Source organism: Lipophrys pholis, assembly GCF_963383615.2.
Source record: "Lipophrys pholis genome assembly, chromosome: 14".
NCBI lineage: Eukaryota > Metazoa > Chordata > Actinopteri > Blenniiformes > Blenniidae > Lipophrys > Lipophrys pholis.
The window spans coordinates 2,596,247-2,620,925 of record NC_137633.1 but is presented as its reverse complement, the minus strand read 5'-3'; the positions used below and the strand labels follow the sequence as shown (position 1 = coordinate 2,620,925).

The window sequence follows — 24,679 nt, the reverse complement described above, 5'->3', positions numbered from 1 at the left end:
AGTAAGGAAGCAGTAAAGTAAAAAAAAAAAAAAAAGGTACAATTCATTTGATCACAAGTGTGTGTGTGTGTTCAAACTGCGCCTTTCAAATTATATATATATTTTTAAATAAACTATTTAAAATTCAGATCGTTGAATAAAAAATGAATGTGCAGTGTAGATTCTGCTGATTATTTTTGTTGTTGTTGTTACGTCAGAACTATAGTCTCCCACGGGCCCTGCGCCTTTCCAGCGCGTGGCTCAGTGACGTGGCAGCTCCTGGTCGACCCTCCGACCCGGAAGTGCTTCAAGTCTGCAATCAAACAAGAAGATGCTCGGCTAGCCCGACCAGCTCGGTTAGCATCCCCGTCAGCAACTCACCGGGTCGGGGAGTTGTGATATAATTCCCGAGAGGAGACTCTGGCAGTAACGATGCGGGCTCTCAGCTTTTTCCGCTGGAAACTCGACGCGCCGCGGGTTTGTTTTCACGAAGCTTGAGCCGGATAATTACCGCGGCTAGTTAGCTTAGCTTCGCTGTCGAGGCCAGCGGCTGCAGCGTCTGTTAACGTGGATGTTTATTAGAAAGCAAACAAGGGACGTGAAAGAGATAAACCCATTGAAAGTCTCGGATTTGAAAGGGATGATATTGCACCTGGCGGACACGAATACGAGTCCGCGTTGAATCCACAGAGGAAAAAAGGGTTAATTTGATGGTGTAGCTCGGCAGTTGATTGTCAACAATAAGAGGAAAAGGTGCAGTCATGGACGATTTCAGCTCGATCAGCCTGCTGTCTCTGGCAATGCTGGTGGGATGCTACGTGGCCGGGACCATTCCTTTAGCAGTCAACTTCTCAGAGGTAAGTTTGTGACACACACTGACACACACCATGCACCTGTTTGTCAGTGCCTTTTCATTTGGAGTGACTTCCACCTTGTGATTAGTTGAAGTTCAACAAAACACAGTTGACAGTATACATTCAAGATTTACGAACACAACACACACACACACAGGTTGAATTGATTTATCCAGGTTGTGTGTGTGTGTGTGTGAAGATGATGGGTTATTTCATGGTCTGTGACTGTGTTTGTGTGTCACTCTTTGTTTCAGGAGAAGCTGAAGTTGGTCACAGTCCTCGGCGCAGGGCTCCTCTGTGGGACCGCTCTGGCTGTCATCATCCCCGAAGGTGTTCACGCACTTTATGAGGAAATCCTTGAAGGTTCGAGAAACACGACACCACCGACAACCTGCCAAAACTAGTTTGCTGACACATTGATGGATTTACGAACTGCAGTGTCACAGATCCCAGGGTTCAAGAGGTTTATTTGTCACACTCGGGTTTTACAAGTATGATTGAGTCATCCTATAAAAGTGAAAATGTAGATGGTAGTCAAGAATATAGTACTGTCACATAAAAAGCAGAATCTAGGTGTGAGTACTGCAGCGTAAAGTACTCGGATCGGGTTGTTTACCTTTCGTTTGTCACACATGATTTTTTAAATTAATGTGTTTGGAACTAGAACATTAGACAGACAAAGCAGGATGTTTAACATTATCGGGATTATGTTTCTGTGTCAGGATTTGTTGTGAAGATCGAGATCTGAGATCTTTTCAGACTGAGATTGGTTCATCATCAGACCAACGCTCATCATAGACTTTTCTTAGTATTTGTACTTATCTGGCCTGTCTGCCACTCTCTCCCTCCCTCTTCTATTCCTCTCTCTCCCCGTCCTATCCCATGTACTTCTCCCCCCCAACCGGTCAAGGCGGATGGCCGCCCTTCCAGAGTCTAGGGTCCGCCCCACGCTTTCTTCCTGAAGAGGGAGTTCTTATGAACTTCTCTCCATACGAGGGAGTTTTTCCTGGTTTCCACTGTTGCTAGTTACATCTGCTTGCTTTGGAAAGGTTTAGTTGGGTTCTGTTGTTCTCTATCATTGTAAGAGCGCTTTGAGATGTTTGTTGATGTGATTTAGCGCTTTACAAATAAAATTGAATTGAGATCATAACGGAATAGGAAGTTAAACTTTTTACATGTTTGTGAAGGATCTTGAGCCACATCGTGCTGTGTGGATCCAAAGGCAATGAAAAGCACACCGCTGTCTAGTCCGAGTTCAATGCTTTTAATCTGAAATATCAGCTCAGTCTCTGCAAATAGTCTGGAACTGTCATTACTGTCACTATTGTGGTTTTGCACTTAAACCTTTACAAACTCACAACCCTAGATGGTGTAGTCAAAAGCTGTTTCTTTTCTGTTTCATGCAAATCGAAGGGGAATTGAAATTAAATGGAAGTAACTAATACGTACAAACAAATGCCTTTAGGCACCAAATGCCTAGATAGATTAATTAAATTCGATGAACATGTATCAGTCAGTTACGTGACAAGCTTTTGTGCTATCAAGTCATTTTCTAGTTTTGGTATCTCTTGTTTAAGAATTAAAGTCCTAATATATTATTTTAATTATAATAATTTTTTCCGTCACTTGATTAAGTTATTTTCTTAATCAAAAGTATCAGGAAATTGCGGGTTTGGTCCTGAAACATCCTAATTTGTTTTAATTAGCGATCTTCAGCTAAATGTGTGTGATAATTAGAAACCCTGAATATTTGCACTCATGAGATTAGAATTAGAGACCTCTTGCTCATTCAGATCAATCGAATTATATAAGTTTAAATGACTTCCTGCGAGTTGATTTCTCTTTGCTTGTTTTTTTTTCTCATGTTGTCCCTGCAAGCTACTCCACTTCACTCGTACAGTCTGTCATCATATGTATAATGTTACCTGCTAAATTGCTTGTAAAAGTGAATTTGTGTGTTTATATATCTGCTGTTTTACGGAGATGTGATCAGTCCAGTGTGTGTCCTGCCTTCACCCACTGCCTCCCAGGATTATCTGCAGCTGTGCTGTGACCCTCAGTTAAATAAATTCAATGTAGAAATGAATGGAAAGATTAATCTTAGCTGCATTTTCCTCCAATTCTCATTTTTAATCCAATCAGTGTTTTGTTTTAGGTTGTTTTTTTTCGAGTTAAAATCCTCAATTCCTCCCTTTCCAACTGTTTTTCTGTGTTGAGCGTTTTCTTTGTTTGCTCTCATCGGCTTGCATTTCTCTAGTAAATATTTCCAGCCGGCTTCCTGCAGTTTATTCTCTGTAATGATAAAAACAAATCACGGCCTCTGTCGCCATCGTTAATTGGCTGAAGTCCGACGTACTCCAGAGCAAATATACAAATGTTATGTCTACTTTGTTTGTCTGGTGACAGTTTGGAGCTTCTTCAAACAGGTCAAGGTTCAGATCAAAGTCATATTTACACACTCAGGTTGGTTTCATTGGAGAAGTAGTGACCAACTCGTCTCTCTGGTTGTGCAGGCGGACACCACAGTCCCGGCCAGGCTGGAGTTGTGGAGGCGTCCCAGGCCAAGGCCGACGTGGAGGCGGCGCTGAGCGCCGGCACGCAGCACGAGCACGGTCACGAGCAGCTGCACGCCTACATCGGCGTGTCGCTGGTCCTGGGCTTCGTCTTCATGCTGCTGGTGGATCAGATCGGAAGTTCTCATGTTCACAACGCCGAAGGTCAGGAGCGAAACACAAACATCCGCCAGGCTCCTGCAGACTGTTTCTTATACCTTCATTTAGCTGCTGCGCTCAGTGACGTGGGTTTCATAAACTAGATTATGACATTAAGTCTGTCGTTTTCCACTGAACCAGAAGTGACAAATGAGCAGAGTTACTCACACATAATAAGTATTATGAGACATGTATGTTATTTTAACTTGTCTGTATTAAGCCCTGCTGGGTTTTTTTCTCACGCAGAGTTCCTGTTTTGTTGTTTTCACTGAATTCTTATTTCAACTTCTCATATCAGGTTATTCTTCATGGATCCTGTAAGAACAGTGATTATATAATAACAGTAAAGAATAATAGGCATATTTACAGATTAAAAAAAGAAACATACGCATGTTATATTAAATCTTTTATGATAATAAATAGAATTTAGATGAATTACAAAAAACTTGTTTTAGGTAGGACCAATATTTTGCTTTCTTTTTTATTTTAAGCTAAATTAATGAAAAATAAAACTCGTATTTAAACCTTTCTCTTTTAATTAGATTTCTTTTTGATTGTCGTTTGCGTCTTCGAGATATGAATGTACATGTCAAGAAGCATCGCAGATATTCAGAATTAATCAGAGACAGATGGAGACGGTAGAATATTTTCTAACTGGTGTTTTGTGTTGTTCTTTTTAATCAGCTTTAGATCCAGAAGCTGCAAGAGTCTCCTCCTCAAAAATCACCACCACCCTGGGTCTGGTGGTCCACGCCGCAGGTGGGCTTTAATAAAACGAGGCTCCTCTCTTCTACTGACGATAAACAATCCTCCGACCAGTAAACAGACGAATAAAATTCCCGTGTTTGTCGGGATTTCGCATAAATCGATGAGAAAATGTTGATTCTTGAATTTCCTCCGGTGTTTCTTCCCTCCAGCCGACGGAGTCGCTTTAGGAGCTGCAGCCTCGACGTCTCAGACCAGCGTTCAGCTCATCGTCTTTGTAGCCATCATGCTGCACAAGGTAGAAAACGCACTGAGCAGGAGGGTTGGGATCGGCAGATTTCAGATCTTGACTCACTATTAGAAGATTCATATAGTGACAGATTTGTATCTTGGGGCCTCCGGTGTTTCAGCAGTCTTTTAAATCCTCACCGTTTCCTGCAGGAAGCTGTGAATGTGATTCTCAGTGTGTGTGTGTGTGTGTGTGTGTGTGTGTGTGTGCAGGCTCCTGCAGCGTTCGGCCTGGTCTCCTTCCTCATGCACGCCGGGCTGGAGAGAAACCGCATCCGGAAACACCTCCTGGTCTTCGCCCTGGCGGCGCCTGTCCTCGCCATGCTCACATTTTTAGGGCTCAGCCAGGTGAGACATGAAGTTTAGGAGCAGAGAATTCTGCTCCCGATAAAAACTTTGATCAGTTTTTCTTTTTTCTTTTTTAAAGACAAAGCTTCCCGGCACATCGTGTACATCTAAAGTTTGTGCTTTAGCTCGAGGCAAACCCGCTCTAGTCCCATTAAAAGAACCAACTTAAGTTTATCAGGGTTGTTTTGGAGAAACCAGTTTAACCTGCAGAGCTTTAGCAGTGTTGTGCTTCATACATGAAGAATGAATTTATTACGAACTCGAACAACAACACCCTCTAGTGGTCCAACATATTAACATCGGCTTCAGTGCTTCTGCCGTTTCGATGTAAAAAAAGACTCGTTTTCAAAATGCTGCTGCGTGAACGCAAAAACGTTGTCGTCTAAACTTGTTGTCTGACGTGATCCCGTTCTCGTTTCACCTCCTCCAGAGCAGCAAAGAGGCCCTGTCGGATGTCAACGCCACTGGCGTGGCCATGCTCTTCTCCGCCGGCACCTTCCTCTACGTGGCCACCGTCCACGTGCTCCCCGAGGTGGGGGGCAGCGGGCACAGCCACGCCACCGCGGGGGGCAACGGGGGGAAGGGACTCAGCAAGGTGGAGGTGGGGGCGCTGGTGCTGGGCTGCCTCATACCTCTGGTGCTGTCGGTGGGTCATCACCATTAGACCCCCCCCCTACCCTCCTCCTCCTCCTCCTCCTCCTCCCCACCGGCTCAGGACGCACAGAAGAGAAGCGGGGGCAGAGACCTCGAGCGTTCTGGAAGAAACGTCTTATTGTTGGTTGGCTGCTGAGGACGCTGGAGGACCAGAGGACCTCCGACGGGACTTTAACGTGGGAGCGGGTGGTGTTTATGTGTGTGTGCGTGGGGGGCGGCGGGGGCGGAGTTACTGAGTCATCAAAACAAATTACAGCTACTCTGCGTTTGCATTAATTCAACCAGGAATTTTTTTATTTTCTTTCAAACATGGTGTGTTCAGGTCACCTGGGAGTTTTCAGTGTCGCGTCATCGTGCTCGTTGAAACTGAAGGAACCAGGAGTTCCTCCCGCTGCAGTGACATTTATCTTGTGACTCTTTGTTTTTCCTTCTCATTTTCTTTCTTTTTAAATAATTGTACAGAGTGTAAATCTCTTAAGCAGCAGATTTAAACTGATACAAGTGCCATATTACATTGAAAGAGAGAAGACGTCTCCATTTCCATGACACGGCTCACGTTTTCGCTCCGAACCCTTTGGGAAGGTTAAGCCGAACGTATTTTAATGGATACTGACGCTTGAAGGTTCAACGAGCCGTCTTTTCAAGTAACTGTAGAAGATTCCAGGAGCAGCGTGCTCGGACCTGTCCTAAGTGATAATCGACTTATTTAGTGGTGGAGGGTTTCTTCTTTCCCAGCAGCTGGGAAACGGAACTGCGGGATTCGCCTGGTCGAGGGCATTAGCTCGCCGGGTGCAAACCTTTTAGGGACCATCTGCTCAGGAGATGCATTCAAGGGTTTGTGCGAGGAGAATCTCGATCAGCAATAATCATGAATAAGTAAGTAGTAAACAAGAGGCTCTGTTATGAGGCCGTGAAGGCAGCAAGATGACTTGTGCGTGCATGCAGAGAGCCGAGTGTGGATCTCGATTAGCTGACTTAAGATATGTGTGTGTAATTAGATTCACATTGATCTGCAAGGACCTGTAAATATCTGGAAGGTGTGTTTTGATGCCCTCAGTCTTGACTCTCAGGCTTGGTTTACCGGATTCACATGTTATGAAATTTGATTACTTACAACATGACGCAGGCTGGAAGGAGCCTGCGAGTCCTCAATGAGGGCAAACCAAAACTGGAGCCCACTTTACATTAGGAGTCTTGAGGTGCAGGTGAACATTTACGGGTCCCTGTTGATAAAACATGCATTAGTCTAATTACGCTTGCACAGATTTCGCTTTGCACAAATTATCTAGAAATCTCATCGAGACTCACGAGTCACTTGGCCACAAGAATCGGCCCTGAATTACTTTCCTTATGGATGTTATGTGATCCACATATCAAGATGTGTCACTGGGAGGGGAAACAACAAACCCAGACTGCTCCAGAAGCGTTAAAACAGGAAGTGGTGGATGCGTCTCGTTGAACGGAGGACGTGTGGCTGTGCCTGCTCCCAGCAGAGCTCATGTATGTATTTGTATGTAAACTGTACAGTGAAACCCCCGGGACTTCTTACTCTCAAATACATCTTTTCTTTTCTTTTTTTTTTAACATTTCTATCTCTGGTTTGTTCAGGAGACTTCCTGAGGAGTCGCCGTTTCATGTGTGAATCTTACCGGTTTTACAAATAACCTGTTGGTGGCTTCAGGCTGATGTGTTGAGGAGGAACGACTCTTTACTGGGGTGTTAGTGGGCCGCCTCATTCTGTGCCACTTTATCTCCAACGTTGCATCTAAATTCTCCCAAACGGGGGAAAAACCTGCCGGAATCAGCTGCTGCTTTTTGAGTTTTGAACTCAAATCCAGAAGAAGGAGCAAATGCCAACAAAATCCCCCAAATTGGAGAATATCCAAAATGATGCCTAGAAAATAATAGTTTATTTATCAAACTTTAAATTAAGAGGCCACCATGGATCTTTGTAGGGTTTCCTATGAAGTGATTTGACCAGAAAAATAAGCTTAATAATTGAATTTGTGGTATTCAAAATAAAAGCACTTCTGGCTTTGATTAATGTAAAGTTTCTGATCTTTGCTCATTAGTAATCGGGCTAAAAATATTTTTTTTATTACAAAGACATAAAGCTGCCTTTTTATTTCTTTTTAAATTCTCAATGTTTTCATATTTTCAGCTTAGCTGAAATAAAACTTAAAGGTACAGTACGTAATGTTTTCAGTTTGAAATGAGCTTTGATGTGAAAAAAAAACATAAAACTGATGTGATGTAAATTAAGTTACAGAGATTAGCATGTTGGGCTGGCGTGTAAATCTAACATGGAGTCGGAAACATGAAGGATTAATATTAAACACAACAGAGGCTGGAACCTTTAGGAATTACTCAAACTGACTCACTACTGCCACCTAATGCCAGGGAGTTGTGTTACTTGAATTTTATGTGCTAAATTCATGACGGGAAAAGTTCTGATTCGGTTTGTTCCTTTTGGGTTTTATAGCCACTCGTGAAACTGTATAGAGGAAATATCTGGTTTATCACACTTACGTTTATTTGTCGAACATAGTGACTCATAAGTTTTGAGTGAATGCAGAAGTTTTTTATTTCTACTGTTTAAGGTTGAATTAATGCTAATATTGTTCACTGGGCAGCATTAGCGAGTTCATGTCTTGTTCCTGCAGGAACAGAGGAAGCTCGACTCAAAACACCACCTTGTGTTACAAATTGGCATTGCAGGGCTGACCAGGCAGTGCTTAGCGTTGATAAATTTCTCTGCGTCCTTCTCATACTTTTAGGCTGTTTTGCCGCTAAAAATCTGATGTACTTTATCTTTAACGCACATTTGATTCACCCGAGGCATTTGAACAATAATCTGACCTTTATTTAGTGCATATTTGTTGATAACGGCAATATAAGAAACGCAAATGTTCACATACTCACATTTGCATTTTCATGGGCTCAAATTTGAATTTTAAAAGATCCAAACACTCAAAATCTGTCCCAAAAATATAAATGTAGACATCTTGGTGAGTGTTCTTACGTGTTAAAGCGTCTTTGCTGAACGTCTTCACTTATTCATGTGAGCCAATGCAGGAAATGACAGCAGCATGCCTTTTAGATATTCCGTCTGAACCAAAGAGATAAAGGCACAAACTGAGGCCTGCCGGGATCAGGACAGAGCTGCAGGAAGAGGTTCCTAGTTTTAATTTATTTTATTTTTTTCTGTCATTCCACATTGAGTTGGCCTTATTTCCAAACTCTTGATTGTGATCATCCGTTGTGAAGCAACGTGTTTTATGACAACTATAAATTAAAACATTTTTTAACTGGTGAAAGTATTTCGGGGTGTGTTCCAATCATTTGCTTGTGTGTAGTGTTTGGCACCGTCGGCTCACACTGAGAATCCCCCGGTTCGTGTGTGTGTGTGTGTGTGTGTGTGTGTGTGTGTGTGTGTGTGTGTGTGTGTGTGTGTGTGTGTGTGTGTGGTCCAAAACATGCATTCAAGGCCAAAAAACTTTTTTTTACCACTTTTACAAAGAATTTCTTAATTTGTAAGGTACTTAATCCTATTTTATCACGATTTCTCACCAGAAAAACTCTGGATTTGTTGCCAATTGAGCAGAGCAACCTAAAGCTGTGGAGACGTGAGGGTTTAAAGGTGAATAAATGAGAGGAAATGACTCGTTTAATGGAGATTATCAAGGCTGTACACCAGGTTCAACTTGTCCTCACCTTCCAACACTTTTTATTTTTCCCCCTTCATGTTGTTTTCCTCCCACAGCCTGAATGTGTTTGGCTCACTGATGTAACTGCGTCTCCTGCAGACGCCGGCCCTCCCTCGGTCCTGGATGTGGAAGCAGAGCCGTCAGTAGCTTCATAATCTGCTCTCCAATCCGCTCCGACACATGTCCTGTGAATTAATCTGATACTCCAAAGCTGCACGACAACTTCTGCCACAGATGTTCTGCCTAATACAGTGGATGGACGGACGGACGGACGAATAGATGGATGGAGAGAGTTCACATACCTGCCAAGAGCTGGAGACGGCCGCTCACACTGTAATCTGAATAACAGCTTTTACTGGCTGGAATATATATCGACCGGCTTCAGATTTAGCTCACTTTCTCTCTCTCTCTCTCTCTCTCTCTCTCTCTCTCCTGTGAGTGTCCCTCCCTCCCTCCCTCCATCCCTCCCTGTCATCCTGTGCAGCACTCTGCTGTGCCGTCAGTCTGCCTCCAGCTGATGAGTGTATTGGCGGCTGCATTATTCCACCCCGGTGACCTATTGGGATTAGTGTGTGTGTGACATCGGGTGTTTGGCTAATTGTTATTGACTTTTTTGTTTTTTGTTTTTTTTGTCGTCACCCCCCCCCCCCCCCGCCAGAGTTAGGGGAACCCAGAGAGGATGTTCTCGTCTGCGTCCAGAAACTCTCTGTTCTCGCCCTGGACGTCCATGGAGCAGTCGGACTGCGAGGGGCTGGACATCAGCACCAAGGTGCAGCTGCACGGCGTGCTGTGGAAGAGGCCCTTCGGACGGCCGTCGGCCAAGTGGTCCCGCAGGTGAGGAGGGTCGGGAGAGAGGGAGGGAGGGAGGGAGGGAGGGGGGGACAATACTTCTAGATCTGCTTCTGCACTTTAGGGGAAAAGCTTGTGGATGAACTTGAACAAACTCGGAGAAAATCCCTCTGGATTTCAAACAGTTGAGAAGTTTAAATGGTCCTAAATTCAGCAAATGTGATGATAATGTAGTAATATTGTGTTTTCTCATTATGGGATGCTTTGTGTGTGTGAGGACAGAGATCGTTTTTTAGACGTATGAGAGAAAATTTGTCTTTTTTAATGATTAAAAAGACTTTAGAACTTCATTTGACCATGAAAAATGATCCTAAAACTGGTGGGAAAACATCAAACTCTTCTTTTTTGTTTTGTTAAATTCCACTATACAACTATAAAAACAATGTTTGGGATGTTTTTTTTTTTTCTCATTTCAGCTTCAAACTGATGCTTATAAAGCAACTTTTTGTAGATTTCAGCAATTCAAAGTGCTGACCAACAACAATAAAGATGAATTAAAAGAAGGAAAGATAAAAGGATTAGAAAAGAGATATTTACAGTGCTCTGCATGCAGGTGTTGCTTTTAAGGAGTAAGTTATGTGGAATTTAAGGGGAAAAGGGACTTATTTTGACCAGGAAGTAGTAGTAGGAGGAGGAGGAGGAAGAGGAGGAAGAGGAGGAAGAGGAGAAAAACGTCCCAGGAAACAAGAAAGTGATGGAGGCACACTATGTTTGTGATTCCTGTTGGAAAAAATGAAGTAAAGTAAAGATGAGAGATGGAAATACATTACATCCAGATTGTCTGTCGATGTTAAATTTGAGTATGGAGTCTTGTGTGGACTTTTACTTTGAAATGAACTGTGCTCTTTCTCTTCTTGGACCGTTTCTGTCTTGAAATAATCCAGGGTAATAAAATCTGTTGCATTCAGCTCGTGAATACAGATATTTTCTAAATTAATGCTTTAATGTAGTTTAGTTTGTTTTCTCTTTCATGATATTTATAAGGGATTTTAGATGGCAGCCATGCTAAATAGTCAGTATGTCACAAAGAAGTATTCAAATCTCTCCAATAAACCCTAAAAGACGAACAAATGCGTTGCTTTTTGAGTCGTGTCGCACAGTTTCCTCAAATCGCTCACAAATGTCGCCGGTATAAGAACAGGATCTGTGAACTAAAAGGATTTTTTAAGACTTTAAAGACATTTTAAGACTCAAGAAAACAGAAAACAGGTTTGATCCAGATGAGAACCGCAGTAATCAGGGAGGATTTTTTTTGAGTGTTTATGGTAAATATAATCATCATCATCTTAATAATAATTTTAACTTGTTTTTATATGAAGTTTAGACATTAATGCAGCTCAACGTGCTTCTGAAGTAAAAAAGGAGAAAAAATTAAGTCAAATGAGTTCAATATTAAAAGACAGGAACCTTTAAAAGGAGATTAAATTATATTAGAAAATACAATAAACAGACAAGAATAATATGTAAATAAAATAATAATAATAAAGGGGGGGTAAGTCAAACAGGGGTGAGATATCTCTGGTGGGATTCTGTTTCCATGTGTTGTGTTAGATTACTGCTTTACATAAGTACCAGGAAGTACTCCTCCACACGCGGTTTCCCGTCTAACCTGGTATCAGACTGTATGTTTGGTTAAAATGCCTGGATTGGCACCTTATGTCACCATAATGCTCTTAGCTTACGTAAGAGTTTAAAACGACAATACAAGAGGGGATCCAGAGGCCATTTGCAGCTCGCAAACTGCAGCCGCTTCTTATTTCCAGAGTTCCAGCCGTTGCTGCTCCGCCCGGCCGCTTTGGAGGAACTCCCGGAGAAACGTTCGGCGTTAATCTGAGGATCGCTAAAGAAGCGTCATTCTGTATTTATGAAAAATGAAATATATGAATAGAAAATCCCTTTTTTTCAGAAGATTAATTATCTTCAAAGAAAACCTTAATTCCAAACAAACATCTTTATTTTTTTCATTTACAGTACTTACAGTATTTATCTAACTTACTCACTGGCCTACGTACTTACTTTCAGTGCTCGCGTACTGACAAAACTAACTTTGACTTTGTACTTACTTAGAAACTCGCATACTATCCTTCTGTCCTTGTGTACTTACTTACTCGCCATTACTAACTAACTTATTGACTCACTCACTCAACTTGTTACTTACATTACTTTTGTGTTGATTTACTGTGACGACGTTACAGTAACTGTATTCTTATTCCTTCACAGTACCAGTGTATTTATTTACTGACTCACTTTCCTTCTTGTTTACTGTACTGCTGTACTTGCATGTGCTTTTATCATTATTTACTTCCTCACTCATTACTAACTTGGGGTTTAGGTTTAGGTGTTGGGGGTTTGGGGTTCGAGTCTAGGGTTAGGGTTTAGTGCTTTGGGGTTGGGGCTTGGGATTAGAGTTTAAGGTTTAGGAATAGGGGTAGGGGTTTAGGGGTTCAGGGTTTAGGGTTTAGGGTTTAGGGTTTAGGGTTTAGGGTTTAGGGTTTAGGGTTTAGGGTTGGGTTTAGGGTTTGGGGTTTGGGGCTCGGGATTAGAGTTTAAGGTTTAGGAATAGGGGTAGGGGTTAGGGTTTAGGGTTGGGTTTGGGGTTTGGGGTTTGGGTTTAGGGCTTTGGGGTTGGGGCTCAGGATTAGAGTTTAAGGTTTAGGAATAGGGGAAGGGGTTTAGGGGTTCAGGGGTTAGGGTTTAGGGTTGGGTTTGGGGTTTGGGTTTAGGGGTTTGGGGTTGGGGCTCAGGATTAGAGTTTAAGATTTATGAAAAGGGGTAGGGGTTCAGGGGTTAGGGTTTAGGGTTGGGTTTTGGTTTTAGGGCTTAAGTTCTAGGATACGAGTTAGAATGTGTAGAAATCCGTGGTCTTGCAGCGGTAGAAGTTCTTTCTTGTGGCTTTTCGTCCAGAGAATCTCTGCAGACGTCGATTCCTCCCAGGATGCCCACAGTTCTGACCTGCTGCTGCTCTCCTTGTCTTCCTCGCCCCAAAGGTTCTTCATCATCAAAGACAGCTTCCTGCTCTACTACGCCGAGAGCGAGAAGAGAAGCTTTGAGACCAACAGGTACTTCAACATCCACCCCAAGGTGAGCCGCCGCCTCGGCACGCAGCGCCCATCTCACACTGGAGGAGGAGGTTTTGACCCGTTTGTTCTTCAGGGCGTGATTCCTCTGGGAGGATGTGTGGTGTCGGCCAGCAACGACGCCGGCATGCCGTTCGCCATCGTCGTCAACCTGGAGGATTTTACCGTAAGAACCGAAACCCCAAGCTGAACCGCGTGGCGAGATCTGCTGTTACACGTTTATCCAAAAGTAGCTTTAACTTGTCTTCCTGCAAAGTCGATAGTTTAGAGCCGAGATCAAATCATTTCTGCTCAGTCGGCTTGGAATCAAACCCGCAACACGTGATGGATCGACTGCACGGCCGGCGGAAAGCTGGTGATATCTAATGTGTGCCGGTCCTGCAGGGAACCGTCGTCCTCGCCGCCGAGTCCGAGGAGGAGCAGGTCCAGTGGATGGAGATGCTCCAGGACTCGGGGAAAGTGTGAGTTTCTCCTCCACTTTTCGGCTCGAAGTCGACGGGTCAGAAGCGGGACGAGCTGCCGGAGACCACCGGTCATGACGTTTGTGATCTTTTCTCTGAATTGAAGCACGTGGAGAAACGCCCAGCTGGGCGAGGCCATGATCGAGAGTCTGGAGGCTCAGGGGCTTCAGCTGGCCAAGGAGAAGCAGGAGTACCTGGGTAAGCAACAACCACCTCAGGACACGAGCTTCAATTTAAGATGTCACGTTATTAAGCTTTTCAACACACGAGTCCCGTTGGTCCAGAAACTTTGGATTCAAAGTTTATTAATTTTCCTCCATTAGAATATACGATCATAGGAGCTGCATTCAGAATCTGCTGTGTCTGTGTGAGCTGGACTGGCTCCGCCCGCGCATGCCCATCTTGGGAAGAGGAGGAAGTACTTCCTCTCGTGGTGCCATGTGCCAGAGCAGAGCTGCCTAATTGTGGGAGGAGTCAAAGGGAGGGCCTACCTTGATTGGGATTGGCTAAACCCCCGATGACACTATATAGGGTTTGATTTCTGATTGGCTGGTTGGAGCAACACACTTTTTAAAACCTGAAACAAGCCAGGGACAGAGAGGACAGACTGTCTTCACTTCTGGGGCGTCAGTCCAGGTATGGGGACGATGAGTACTCCTGGAAAACCTTTAGGAAGTGGATTTAGCAGAATACGACCCTGAGATGTAAAACTGTCAGGTTCAAGAACAGTTTTTTTTTTCCCACCGCCATCCGTCTTACAAATACCACGCTTTCTGTTTTAACTAATTTCCACTTATTTTTTCTTGCTCTGCATTTTAGGCACCGTACTTTATCTTAGGGATCTTTAATTCCATTTTTTTTTATCTCAGGTACTTTTGGTGTATTTTATCTTTGACCCTCCTTTTTTCCTCGTTAGATAAACTGATGGAGGAGACCGAGGAGCTGAGTCATCAGAGAGCCCAACGAGAGGTTTGTTTTGTTTTTTTATCAGCATTTATCTTGAAATACTTCGTCTACTTCAGCCTGGTTTGAGCTTCAATTGTCCAGATTATTACAATTATTTTAAAATATCCCAGAAATCCTGACGACTCCACTTCGTTTTAGTGCAGAGAGGTAAGAAGAAATTAAAAAAGACTATTTTAAGTGCAGTTTCAACAATATTCTGTTCTTAATAGTACTTCTTGATTCAAAACTGACGTCACCAGGAAGCACGTCCATTCAATCCTCATATTTGCCATCTTAATTTTGTCGCATTTAAAAATGAAAAAAAAAAGAAGAAGAAGATTATTTTGCTTTAATAGATTCTTTAATTCTGCACAAAGATCTGAAATGTGATCCACAACAGTGTTTCCCTGTTTGGACTGTGAAGCTCGTCTCTCCTCCAGCGATCAGGTTTCACTGGAGTACCAGCTTTTTTTTATTTATCTGCTTTTATTTGCACGGAAACGTCCCAAAATCCCTTTTCTCTCTCATTTTAGCAGCTGCAGCTCATTTTTGGTCAAATAATGCAACTTTTCTTAATTTCAACTCCAACATTCCTTCTAATGATCAGATGCAGATTAACCAAGAAACAAAAATACGGGAAAAAAAACCCTTAAAAGCTTCAGTTAAGAAGTTTATTGAAAGAGAAACTTGTGTGTTCAGGAGCTGGAGCGTCTCAATCAGATCCTGGAGGAGGAGAAGATGAAGTTTGAGGAAGTCGTTCAGGAGCTGAAGGCCGAACAGGAGCAGATCAAACTGTAAACTTCCGCCCGCTCCGTCTTTTATTCTTTCGTCGTTCCCGTTAATCCCCCCCGTCCTGACCCCGCATCGTTGTCCCGCAGAGACCTGGACGGGACGGCCCAGTCCCTGAGGGGAGTCGAGAGGGAGAAAGAGGAGCTGAGCGGCTTGACCGTGACGCTGCAGAAATCCATCGAGGTACCGGGACCCACTTCCTGTGTTGGCGACCAGCTCGGGTCGCCGTGGGGGAATCTGAACCCGCGTTGTGTAACGAACCCTTCGGGTCCTGCTGCTGTGACCAAACAGCGTCAATAAAAGTCCCCATGCAGGGAAAACAACCAGGACACGGTCCAAACGTTACGGCACAGGACATTTCAAAATAAAAGTAGATTACTGCGCTGCTTTTGGCCTTTAAAAGGTTGGATTTATACATCAGAAAATCCCCTTTCTGCACAATCCTCCGTCTTTTTAGTTTTGTGGAGCTTTAATGCAGGTTTAGATTCAGAAGGAGGTTTTTTTTTATTTGACTTTTCACTTTATTTTGGGCCAGAATGTTTCATTATGTTGAGATTGTTGTCATTTTCAGTACTAATTGTTTGATTTTTGTGAAAATATTGACATTTTTAATGCGAATAATTTGCAGCACAAGAAAGACCAACTTTAAAGTTTAAATTTAAACGTTATTTATGGCATAATTTTCCCGACGCAGCTCGCTTGACAGCCCTGCTTTAAAGGTTAAAGTTCAATATATCTATATATCTGCTGATTTACTGAACCTGGCTCCAGTCGCTGCAGAATAACTACGTTTCATTATAGATCATTTAGGTTATTACTGGGAAATATTCCAAATTATTTCATCTCCGCTTTCTTCGTCTTTCTTCTGCTCCTGAAGTTAAAAAGTGAAGTGATCTTGATGAACTCTGAAATATTGAAGAGTTGTGGGTGTTTCTCCTGCAGGAGCTCTCGCAAGAGAAGCAGCGGACCCTGGAGCTGCTGGGAGTGAAGGAGCAGGAGGAGAAGCAGGAGAAGAAAGAGGAAGAGGAGGAGGAAGAGGAGGAGGAGGAGGAGGAGGAGGAGCTGGGAGACGTGGACCTGCTGCAGGACCTGCGACACATCGAGGAGCAGATGAAGATCCTGCTGAGGGAGAAGGAGCAGGCCGAGGGGAAGTAAGAGACACAAGCACAGATACAAAGACTCCAAATAAACAGTTTTATATCAGTAAAACTCACTAAAACAAAGTAATATGTAAAACATAGATAATTACAATGAGCATCAATATCAAAAGTTACCCATACATGGGAATAATCTCAACATACAGCGAAATAAAGGGAATATAGATGTATATTTTATAATAAAATAAGCAGCCAAACGACGGTACAACAGATGTTTTAACCTGCAGCATTTAATAATAATAATAATAATAATAATATTAATAATAATAATAATATTATTAATAAGAATAACAACAATAATAATAACAATAATAATAATAATAATAATAATAATGATGATGATGATGATTTCCCTGCACCTTGTGGATTTACTTACATTACTCATAATATCTTTCCACTTTTATATTGACTGACACACACACTATGAAACCAGTCCCCTTTGTGATTTATTGAATAAATACAGATGAAGCACACATTCATGATGTCTGATAGATTTTGAGGTGTGATGGCATCAAATGTTTTTAAGGTATTAATGTCCTGAGAGTCCAAACATAACTCACACTCTATTCCAGTGCTCATAGTTATTTATACACAGTATATGTTTATTTTGAACATGTAAAAAAAATGTGGTGCCGGTCTGACAGGAGATTCAATGTTTCCTGCGGTGGTTCTAATTGACTCTCTGATAATGTGGAGCGAGGAGTTCCAGTAAAGAGTTAAACACGCCGCTCCTCCATGCTGATGGCGGCGAGGATGAAACTAGTGGAAATGTGTATCGACCCTCAAACAACCAGCTCATTGATCGCTGGCAGTAAGTGGGATATTACAGGCATCTGGTATTGACCGCACACAATTAATGTTCTGCTGTGTGTGTGTGTGTGTGTGTGTGTGTGTGTGTGTGTGTGTGTGTGTGTGTGTGTGTGTGTGTGTGTGTGTGTGTGTGTGTGTGTGTGTGTGTGTGTGTGTGTGTGTGTGTGTGTGTTTCCAAATCACATTCAGGTGTTTCAAAGGTCACAAGTTTTGTTGCTCAGAGATTCTAACGTGTTTATTAGAAAAACATGACAAACGTCACATTAAAGCCAAATTCTAGCAGGAAAATAAAAATCCTCCTCACTCACATGAGAAAGCAGAGAAATGGAAAGCATCACTTTGTTTTCTTACTTACTAACTTATTGACTTAATTTTTTACTAACTGACTTAGGAATTATTTACTTATTGACTTTTTTATTTATTTACTAACTGACTTATGAACATATTTACATACTAACTTATTTACTTGTTTATTTACTCACTTAATTACTTATTTACTTACTTAATAACTTATTTACTAACTGACTTACAAACTTATTTGCTTAATCACTTGCTTCCTTATTCACTGACAACACAAATAGTAATATTTCTATAGTGAACCGGCAGAACTATGATGAAGGAATTTAATTTTCTGAACAAAATCAGAATCACAGTGATGAAATGTGCAGATTAAACTGCTCCTCTTTAATTATTTGTTTCATCCTGGGAATGACTTTACAGCGTTTTGTTTGAATGTGGCTCCAGTAGAGCGTAACGCCTGCAGCGATCCCTATAGTGATCCCTATGGTGATCCCTATGGTGATCCTTATAGTGATCCTTATAGTCATCCCTATAGTGATCCTTATAGTGATCCTTATAGTGATCCCTATAGTGATCCTTATAGTGATCCTTATAGTGATCCCTATGGAGATCCCTGCAGTGATCCCTATAGTGATCCCTATGGAGATCCCTGCAGTGATCCCTATAGCGATCCCTATAGTGATCCCCATAGCGATCCCTATGGTAATCCCTATAGTCATCCCTGCAGTGATCCCTATAGGATCCCTATGGTGATCCCAATAGTGATCACTATAGTGATCCCTGCAGTGATCCCTATAGTCATCCCTATAGTGATCCCTGCAGTGATCCCTATGGTGATCCCTATAGTGATCCCTGCAGTGATCCCTGCAGTGATCCCTATAGCGATCCCTATAGTGATCCCCATAGCGATCCCTATGGTGATCCCTATAGTCATCCCTGCAGTGATCCCTATAGGATCCCTATGGTGATCCCAATAGTGATCCCTGCAGTGATCCCTATAGTGATCCCTAAAGTGATCCCTATGGTGATCCCTATAGTGATCCCTGCAGTGATCCCTATAGTGATCCCCATAGTGATCCCGTGGCCCTCGCGGCTCCAGCAGAAGTGACCGTTTGTCTCTCGGCTTCAGGCTGAAGGAAAACGAGCAGCGAGCCAAAGTTCTGCAGCAGGAGACTGAGTTCTACTCCAGTCAGGCCCGAACGCTGCAGCAGTCGCTCTCCCAGCTCAGTGTGGACAAGCAGCAGACCGAGAATGAGCTCAAGGTGACACACACACACACGCACACACACACACACACACACACACACACACACACACACACACACACACACACACACACACACACACACACACACACACACACACACACACACACACACACACACACGCATGTCCTCATTTCAAATGTTTTCATGACAAAATGCTAAACCTTTTGCTGCGTTCTGGGTTTTTGTTAAACGACATCAATGGATCCCGGAACTACAGAAAATACAAGTTTTCAAACGAGCTCCGTTATGGATCGATAACAACACGACTCCCAGTACATGTTGTACTTTTATTGTGCTTCTCTGTAGTTTTGTAGTTCTCTGTCGACACAAACGTTAATGTTTATAGTGTATTGTTCTTTGTGAACGTGTGTGGCTTCACTACAAAAAACAAACAGCGCCCACTAGTGGCCCAACATGACATCGTTTCTGCAGTTTCCATGGAAATAGACACGGCTTTCAAAATGTCTCCACTGCACGAGTCAGTTATTTTAATGATGTAGAATATGAGCTGATACCTCATGCATTCCTCCACTTACCATATGTTTATTTATTTGTGTATTTGCTGATATTGTTTTTACCGACCAGCATCATTTGTCTATTCACTCAGTCACAGGGTTGTTATGTTAATGTTTACATCTTTTTAAAAATATTTTTCTATATAGAGTATTTTTTATTCTTCTTCCATCTTTGCCGCCGTGAATTTTCGAGAAAAAAAAAGTGAATTTGTTGCGCAGGCGGAGATCGAGTCTCGGGTGGAGCTGGAGAAGAGGCTGAAGCAGGCGGAGGAGGCGCTGCAGGGCCTGGAGCAGGGCCTGAACGCTCTGGAGAGGACCAGGGAGAGAGACGAGAAGATGAAGGGAGACGTGACCCAGCTGAGGAGTGAGAGCGCACACACACACACACACACGCACGCACACACACACACACACACACACACACACACACACACACACACACACACACACACACACACACACACACACACACACACACACACACACACACACACACACACACACACACACGTGTAGAGTTGTGTTCATGTGTCTCACAGTTTAAAACTTCTCTAATGAGATCTGTGAGTGTTTCTACAGAAATACTGCATGACAGACATTATTTTGAAGTTCAATCCAGTTTATGTGTGTTTATGATGTCTGCTGACTGACGTGTGTGTGTGTGTGTGTGTGTGTGTGTGTGTGTGTGTGTGTGTGTGTGTGTGTGTGTGTGTGTGTGTGTGTGTGTGTGTTCAGGGTTCTTCGAGGAGTGCATCTGTGCAGCGGAGATCGAGGCCAAGCTCCCAGCGATAATGAAGAACGCCGTGTATCTTCACAAAGCCGCCGCTCGCAGAATCAAGAGCTGCCGGATCCAGAGGCGAGCTTCCAGACGCCACTGGTGTGAGTACGGCGCCACCAACAGGTCGTCAGTCTCCCCGAGACTTTGCAGGACAATCCATTTATTCACATTCGGTTCTTAGACTCTTGATTTATTTTTCCTCCCATCGGTGGTAAATAAAACTCCAGGTACTAAAATCTAACAGTAAAATGAAGCCATTATGTGGAACATACACGCATGGATAAATATCTGAACAACGGTAAAAGAGGGAACTCTTGTAGAAGGATGTTTAAGGTCGTTAAAAACTAAAAATTAAATGATAAATAATGTTAACGCCACTTATCGTCCTGGAGACTAATGCTAGTTTATCAGCTCGGGTCTGTGTTGTGTTTGGTCTGCTACCATTAAAACATTCATTGATTTATTTAAATTGTATTTATTTTATTTTTAAAACTATTTTATCCAAATAAATTAAATAAATAAATTAAATAAATTAAATAAATAAATAAATAAATAAATAAATAAATAAATAAATAAATATATAAAAAATAAAAATAAATAAATAAAAAAATATTTTCTTTGAAATCTTTACAATTTCCTCGGTGGCTCGGTCAGACTGGAGCCTGTCAGGGACCTTAATGTTTGACGTCACTACATGTGAATAAAAGTGACAGAAAATCCGTAAACGTATCTAATCGTCATACTTGTGGATTTACTTCATGAGCAAAACGATTGTTTGTTTGTTTGTTTGTTTTCCCTCCCGACTCGCAATTAAAACGACCCGACTTCTTTTCCTTCAATTCTCAAGTTTTTCTTTGCTTGAGAAATCTTCCTTACATGAAACTGGTTCTGGAGCCTGGCGCTGTGTCCACTAACTCCCGCCATTCTTCTGCGTCTCCACAGTGAAACACTCCAAGTCCTTTGCGGTCGCAAACACAGACGACGATGGCGGCGGCGGCGTGGACGAGCTGAGGGAGACGGCGAGGCGGCTGACCTCCGACAGCAGCTTCAGGGAGAGCGTCTACAAGATCATCACCCGTAAGGACGCCGCCGAGTGCTGAGAGGCGGCGGGACCACGGAGAAACCCCGATCCCCAAACCCACCAACTGATTATTAGACTTGAATGTAAATCTCTTCGGGTCGGGTCACGTTAACACAAACCTTCAAGCTAAACTCTGAGAGCGCCGAGTCAGCAGGAAGCTGGGACCTGGATGACAAGTAGTTAAGTTACAAACGTAGATCAAACTAAACATTTGCTGTTGATATTTAAAGTTCATTATTTTCTGTGTAGAATGACTTTATGTTAAACCGTAGAGCTCCGGAGCAGCACGTCGTAGTTCTTTATCTTCTAAAGTCTCATAGAGCGACAGTGAAATGTAGTCGATAGCGAGACGATGCAAAGCCAGCTTGAAAAAAAAAAAAAAAAAAGTTAGTTTTTATTTCTCTGGTTTTGATTCTTTGCACAGATTGTGTGTTTTAACTTCAAGGTATTGGAGGTGGGATGAAAACAACCAACACGCACACTCGTGGATCTGATATCAACCGTCTGAAACTTTCCTCCGATCCAGTCAGCAGAACAAGCCGGTTCTGATCATGTTACAGGTGTCAAGGTGAGACACGACACGCCTCAATTAATCCAGTTTAACACTTCCTCTCTTCACATGTGGCACAAGTGAAACCCTGAAACTTTACTTACTGTTTTAATTAAAGTATTAGTATATCACAGCAGCATGTATTCACACGTCTCCAAATCTCAAAAACATGGGAAGCGTTTATATAAAATTTGAATCCAAGTTCTTTTTTTTTTGTATATTAAGAAGAGTTTTATGACAAAAGACCATGTATTGTTCATTACCTTTAAAGCAACTTCTTTTTTGGTTTATTTCACTAGAAATCTACGCACGTAAATTCACCAATTCCTCTATAATAAACACAGAAATGTCTGTTTTTTGAAGCTTACATTAAAAAAAAAAATCTGAATCATTACATGTTTTATAGGTCACTTTAAGAAAGTGACTTCTGTGCATTTAATCCTTTCTATTTTATAGTTAAGCTGAACTATCTGACCTTAAAGCCACCGTTGCAACCGTTCATGTTCTAATACTAACGTGTTAAACTCAAATTGACTGAATTCATGAGCCTGTTGTGTCTCACCTTAAAAAGAACTGATGATGCAGCACTGAGCCCCGTGTCAGGAGGAGGGAAGAGGAACATGTCCATGCCTTCATACTAATAAAGCTGTCTTTGAACCTTGTACATGTCGTTTCTTTGACGCAGGCGAAAGGCCAGAGGGGTTGTCATCCTCTCAGCAGCACATTGCAGATGGCACTAGTCAAGGGCTCATTTAAATAAATAATATTAATAAAAAAAAGTTGGACTGTTGTTTCAAGTTTTGATGAGGTTCGGGGTTGGAGAGAACGTTCAGTTTGAGGACCGTCGGTTTACATCAGCAGCTGTCGATCGTCACCAGAACCTGCAGGACAGAGAAGGAAGGTGAAGCAGCTGGGACACACTGGAACTCAGGTTATGATCAAAATCTAGAAATTCTTATCAATGGAGACACATTTCTATGTCTGTGCAGCAACATAATAGAGAATAAAGAGCGCCCCTAGTGGTCAAATCAATGCATCGTATTAAATGTTATAATATTTTAAAGCAAGAAAACATGTTTTCTTGTTGTGGGTCAGATTGGACTCTGGTGGGCCTGTTCTGTTCTGTTCTGTTCTGTTCTGTTCTGTTCTGTTCTTGCATACGTTCCACACCCCTGATTTACCATTATAGTGTTGTTTATAGTACTGTACATTGGCCCACAACACAACAGCAAAAAGTCACAAAACAACCGCAACAAGGCAGAAACAAAGTAAAAAGACAAAAAACAAACAGTTAAAAGTGATAACACAACATCTAAAAGCCCCAAAACAACAAAAAGTCACAACACAACAATAAAAAAAGACAAACCAACAGCTAAAATCCACAAAACAACAGTATAACGCCACAAAACAACCACCAAAAGTCACAAAACAACAGTAAAACGTGACAAAACAAAGTAAAACATCACAAAACACATTAAAAAGCCAAAAAACCAACAGCAAAAAAACCCATACCAACAGCAAAAAGCCACAAAACCGTAAAAAAAAACTACACTAGTCACAAAACAACAGTAAAAAGTCACAACATAACTGCAACAAGCCATAAAACAACAGTAAAAAGCCCAAAAAACCAACAGCAAAAAGCCACAAAACAACAAAACGTGACAAAGCAACTTTAAAAGCCAAAACACAAATGCAAAGGCCACAATGGAAGTGATTCATATTTTGTATTGAATTTGTTTTCATTTCTATGCTCTTCAAATAAATCATCACTATTTTCCAATAACATGATGGTTAAAGTATTAAATCATAAATCGGTGTAGATTTCTCTGTATTTACAGTTAGACAGCGTAGTGTCGTGTTTGGATGAGCTTTGCACCTTTTATTAACAAATCCTCAACAACAACCTGAAGATGAAGACGTGTACTGAAAACCAGTTTTTTTTCTTCTAATCTTATGCAGTTTTCCATTAAGTTCTGCAGCGAGTCTCTCCTGCGTTAGATTCTCTCCCTGTGACAGATCTGCTGTGTCATGCTCGGCTGTTACGTCGCCTCCACATGATGGAGGCTGGACGCCGCTCGCTCGCTCGCTCGCTCGGCCATAAGCCCGTCATGTCCTCTGCTGCATCCCAGCCTCCAGCTGGTAAGTCAGCGGTTCACAGGCGTCATGTGACCGTCTGACACGCAGCTCAGCCCACTTCCTGTCCGCAGTGCTGCACACGCCAGCCTTGCACTCCTCTCACTCGGGCGCATATATCAAAACTGTACGACATATATCTGATTCAATCAGTACGGTTAAGAAAGTCTCATAATTCAACATCGTTTTCTACTTTTGTTTGGGGAATTCACAGGTTCTGTGATAAATAAATGGCCCGGATGGAAAAGCTGCTCGCTGAAAAGGGTTTAATTTGACCCAATTGATTAAAAATGACTCATTCGTCATTAACTTTATTTTATTTTTTATTTTAAATCTGCTGTTCCTAGTTTGTCCTTTAGGGATTACACGGTTTCAGACGACGCTATTATGACCTTTCCCCCAAATTCAGGGGATTAATGTGCAGGTTTAGATGCAGAATATCAATCCCATAATGCTTTGCGGTGTCTATGTCTATGTGAGCTCACATCTAGTTTCACTCTGTATTAAATATGGATTTATCGAGGTAGTTTCGTTTCTTTTAAAAGTTTTAAAGCTGTGATCTTAAATACATGATAACATAAAGAAGTTCTGTCTCCTGCATCAAGCTCTTTGATAACGTAATGTTCTCTGTGCATGTGTGGGTGTGTGTGTGTGTGGTTTAATTACAAAGACAAACAACAGCACCCACTAGTGGCCTGGCATGTTAACTGCATTTTTCAG

General features: G+C 42.2%; 2 protein-coding genes across 2 annotated transcripts; both read left to right on the top strand.

The window, feature by feature from the left end:
* The first annotated feature begins 278 nt into the window (after positions 1–278).
* Positions 279–7,896, top strand: slc39a9 (solute carrier family 39 member 9). The gene is made up of 7 exons (XM_080479397.1): positions 279–836; positions 1,088–1,196; positions 3,347–3,550; positions 4,229–4,303; positions 4,462–4,547; positions 4,751–4,885; positions 5,316–7,896. Exons 1-7 carry the CDS (start codon positions 741–743, stop codon positions 5,547–5,549), a joined length of 939 nt encoding a protein of 312 aa, XP_080335523.1. The 5' UTR covers positions 279–740; the 3' UTR covers positions 5,550–7,896.
* A 1,600-nt stretch (positions 7,897–9,496) lies between these two features.
* plekhd1 (pleckstrin homology domain containing, family D (with coiled-coil domains) member 1) lies at positions 9,497–22,488 on the top strand. The gene is made up of 13 exons (XM_080480193.1): positions 9,497–10,080; positions 13,083–13,176; positions 13,249–13,338; positions 13,557–13,633; positions 13,740–13,831; positions 14,550–14,602; positions 15,278–15,372; positions 15,457–15,550; positions 16,310–16,518; positions 18,764–18,896; positions 19,637–19,781; positions 20,153–20,296; positions 21,138–22,488. The coding sequence occupies exons 1-13, from the start codon at positions 9,926–9,928 to the stop codon at positions 21,293–21,295; spliced, it is 1,539 nt and encodes a 512-aa protein (XP_080336319.1). The 5' UTR covers positions 9,497–9,925; the 3' UTR covers positions 21,296–22,488.
* Positions 22,489–24,679: the final 2,191 nt, after the last annotated feature.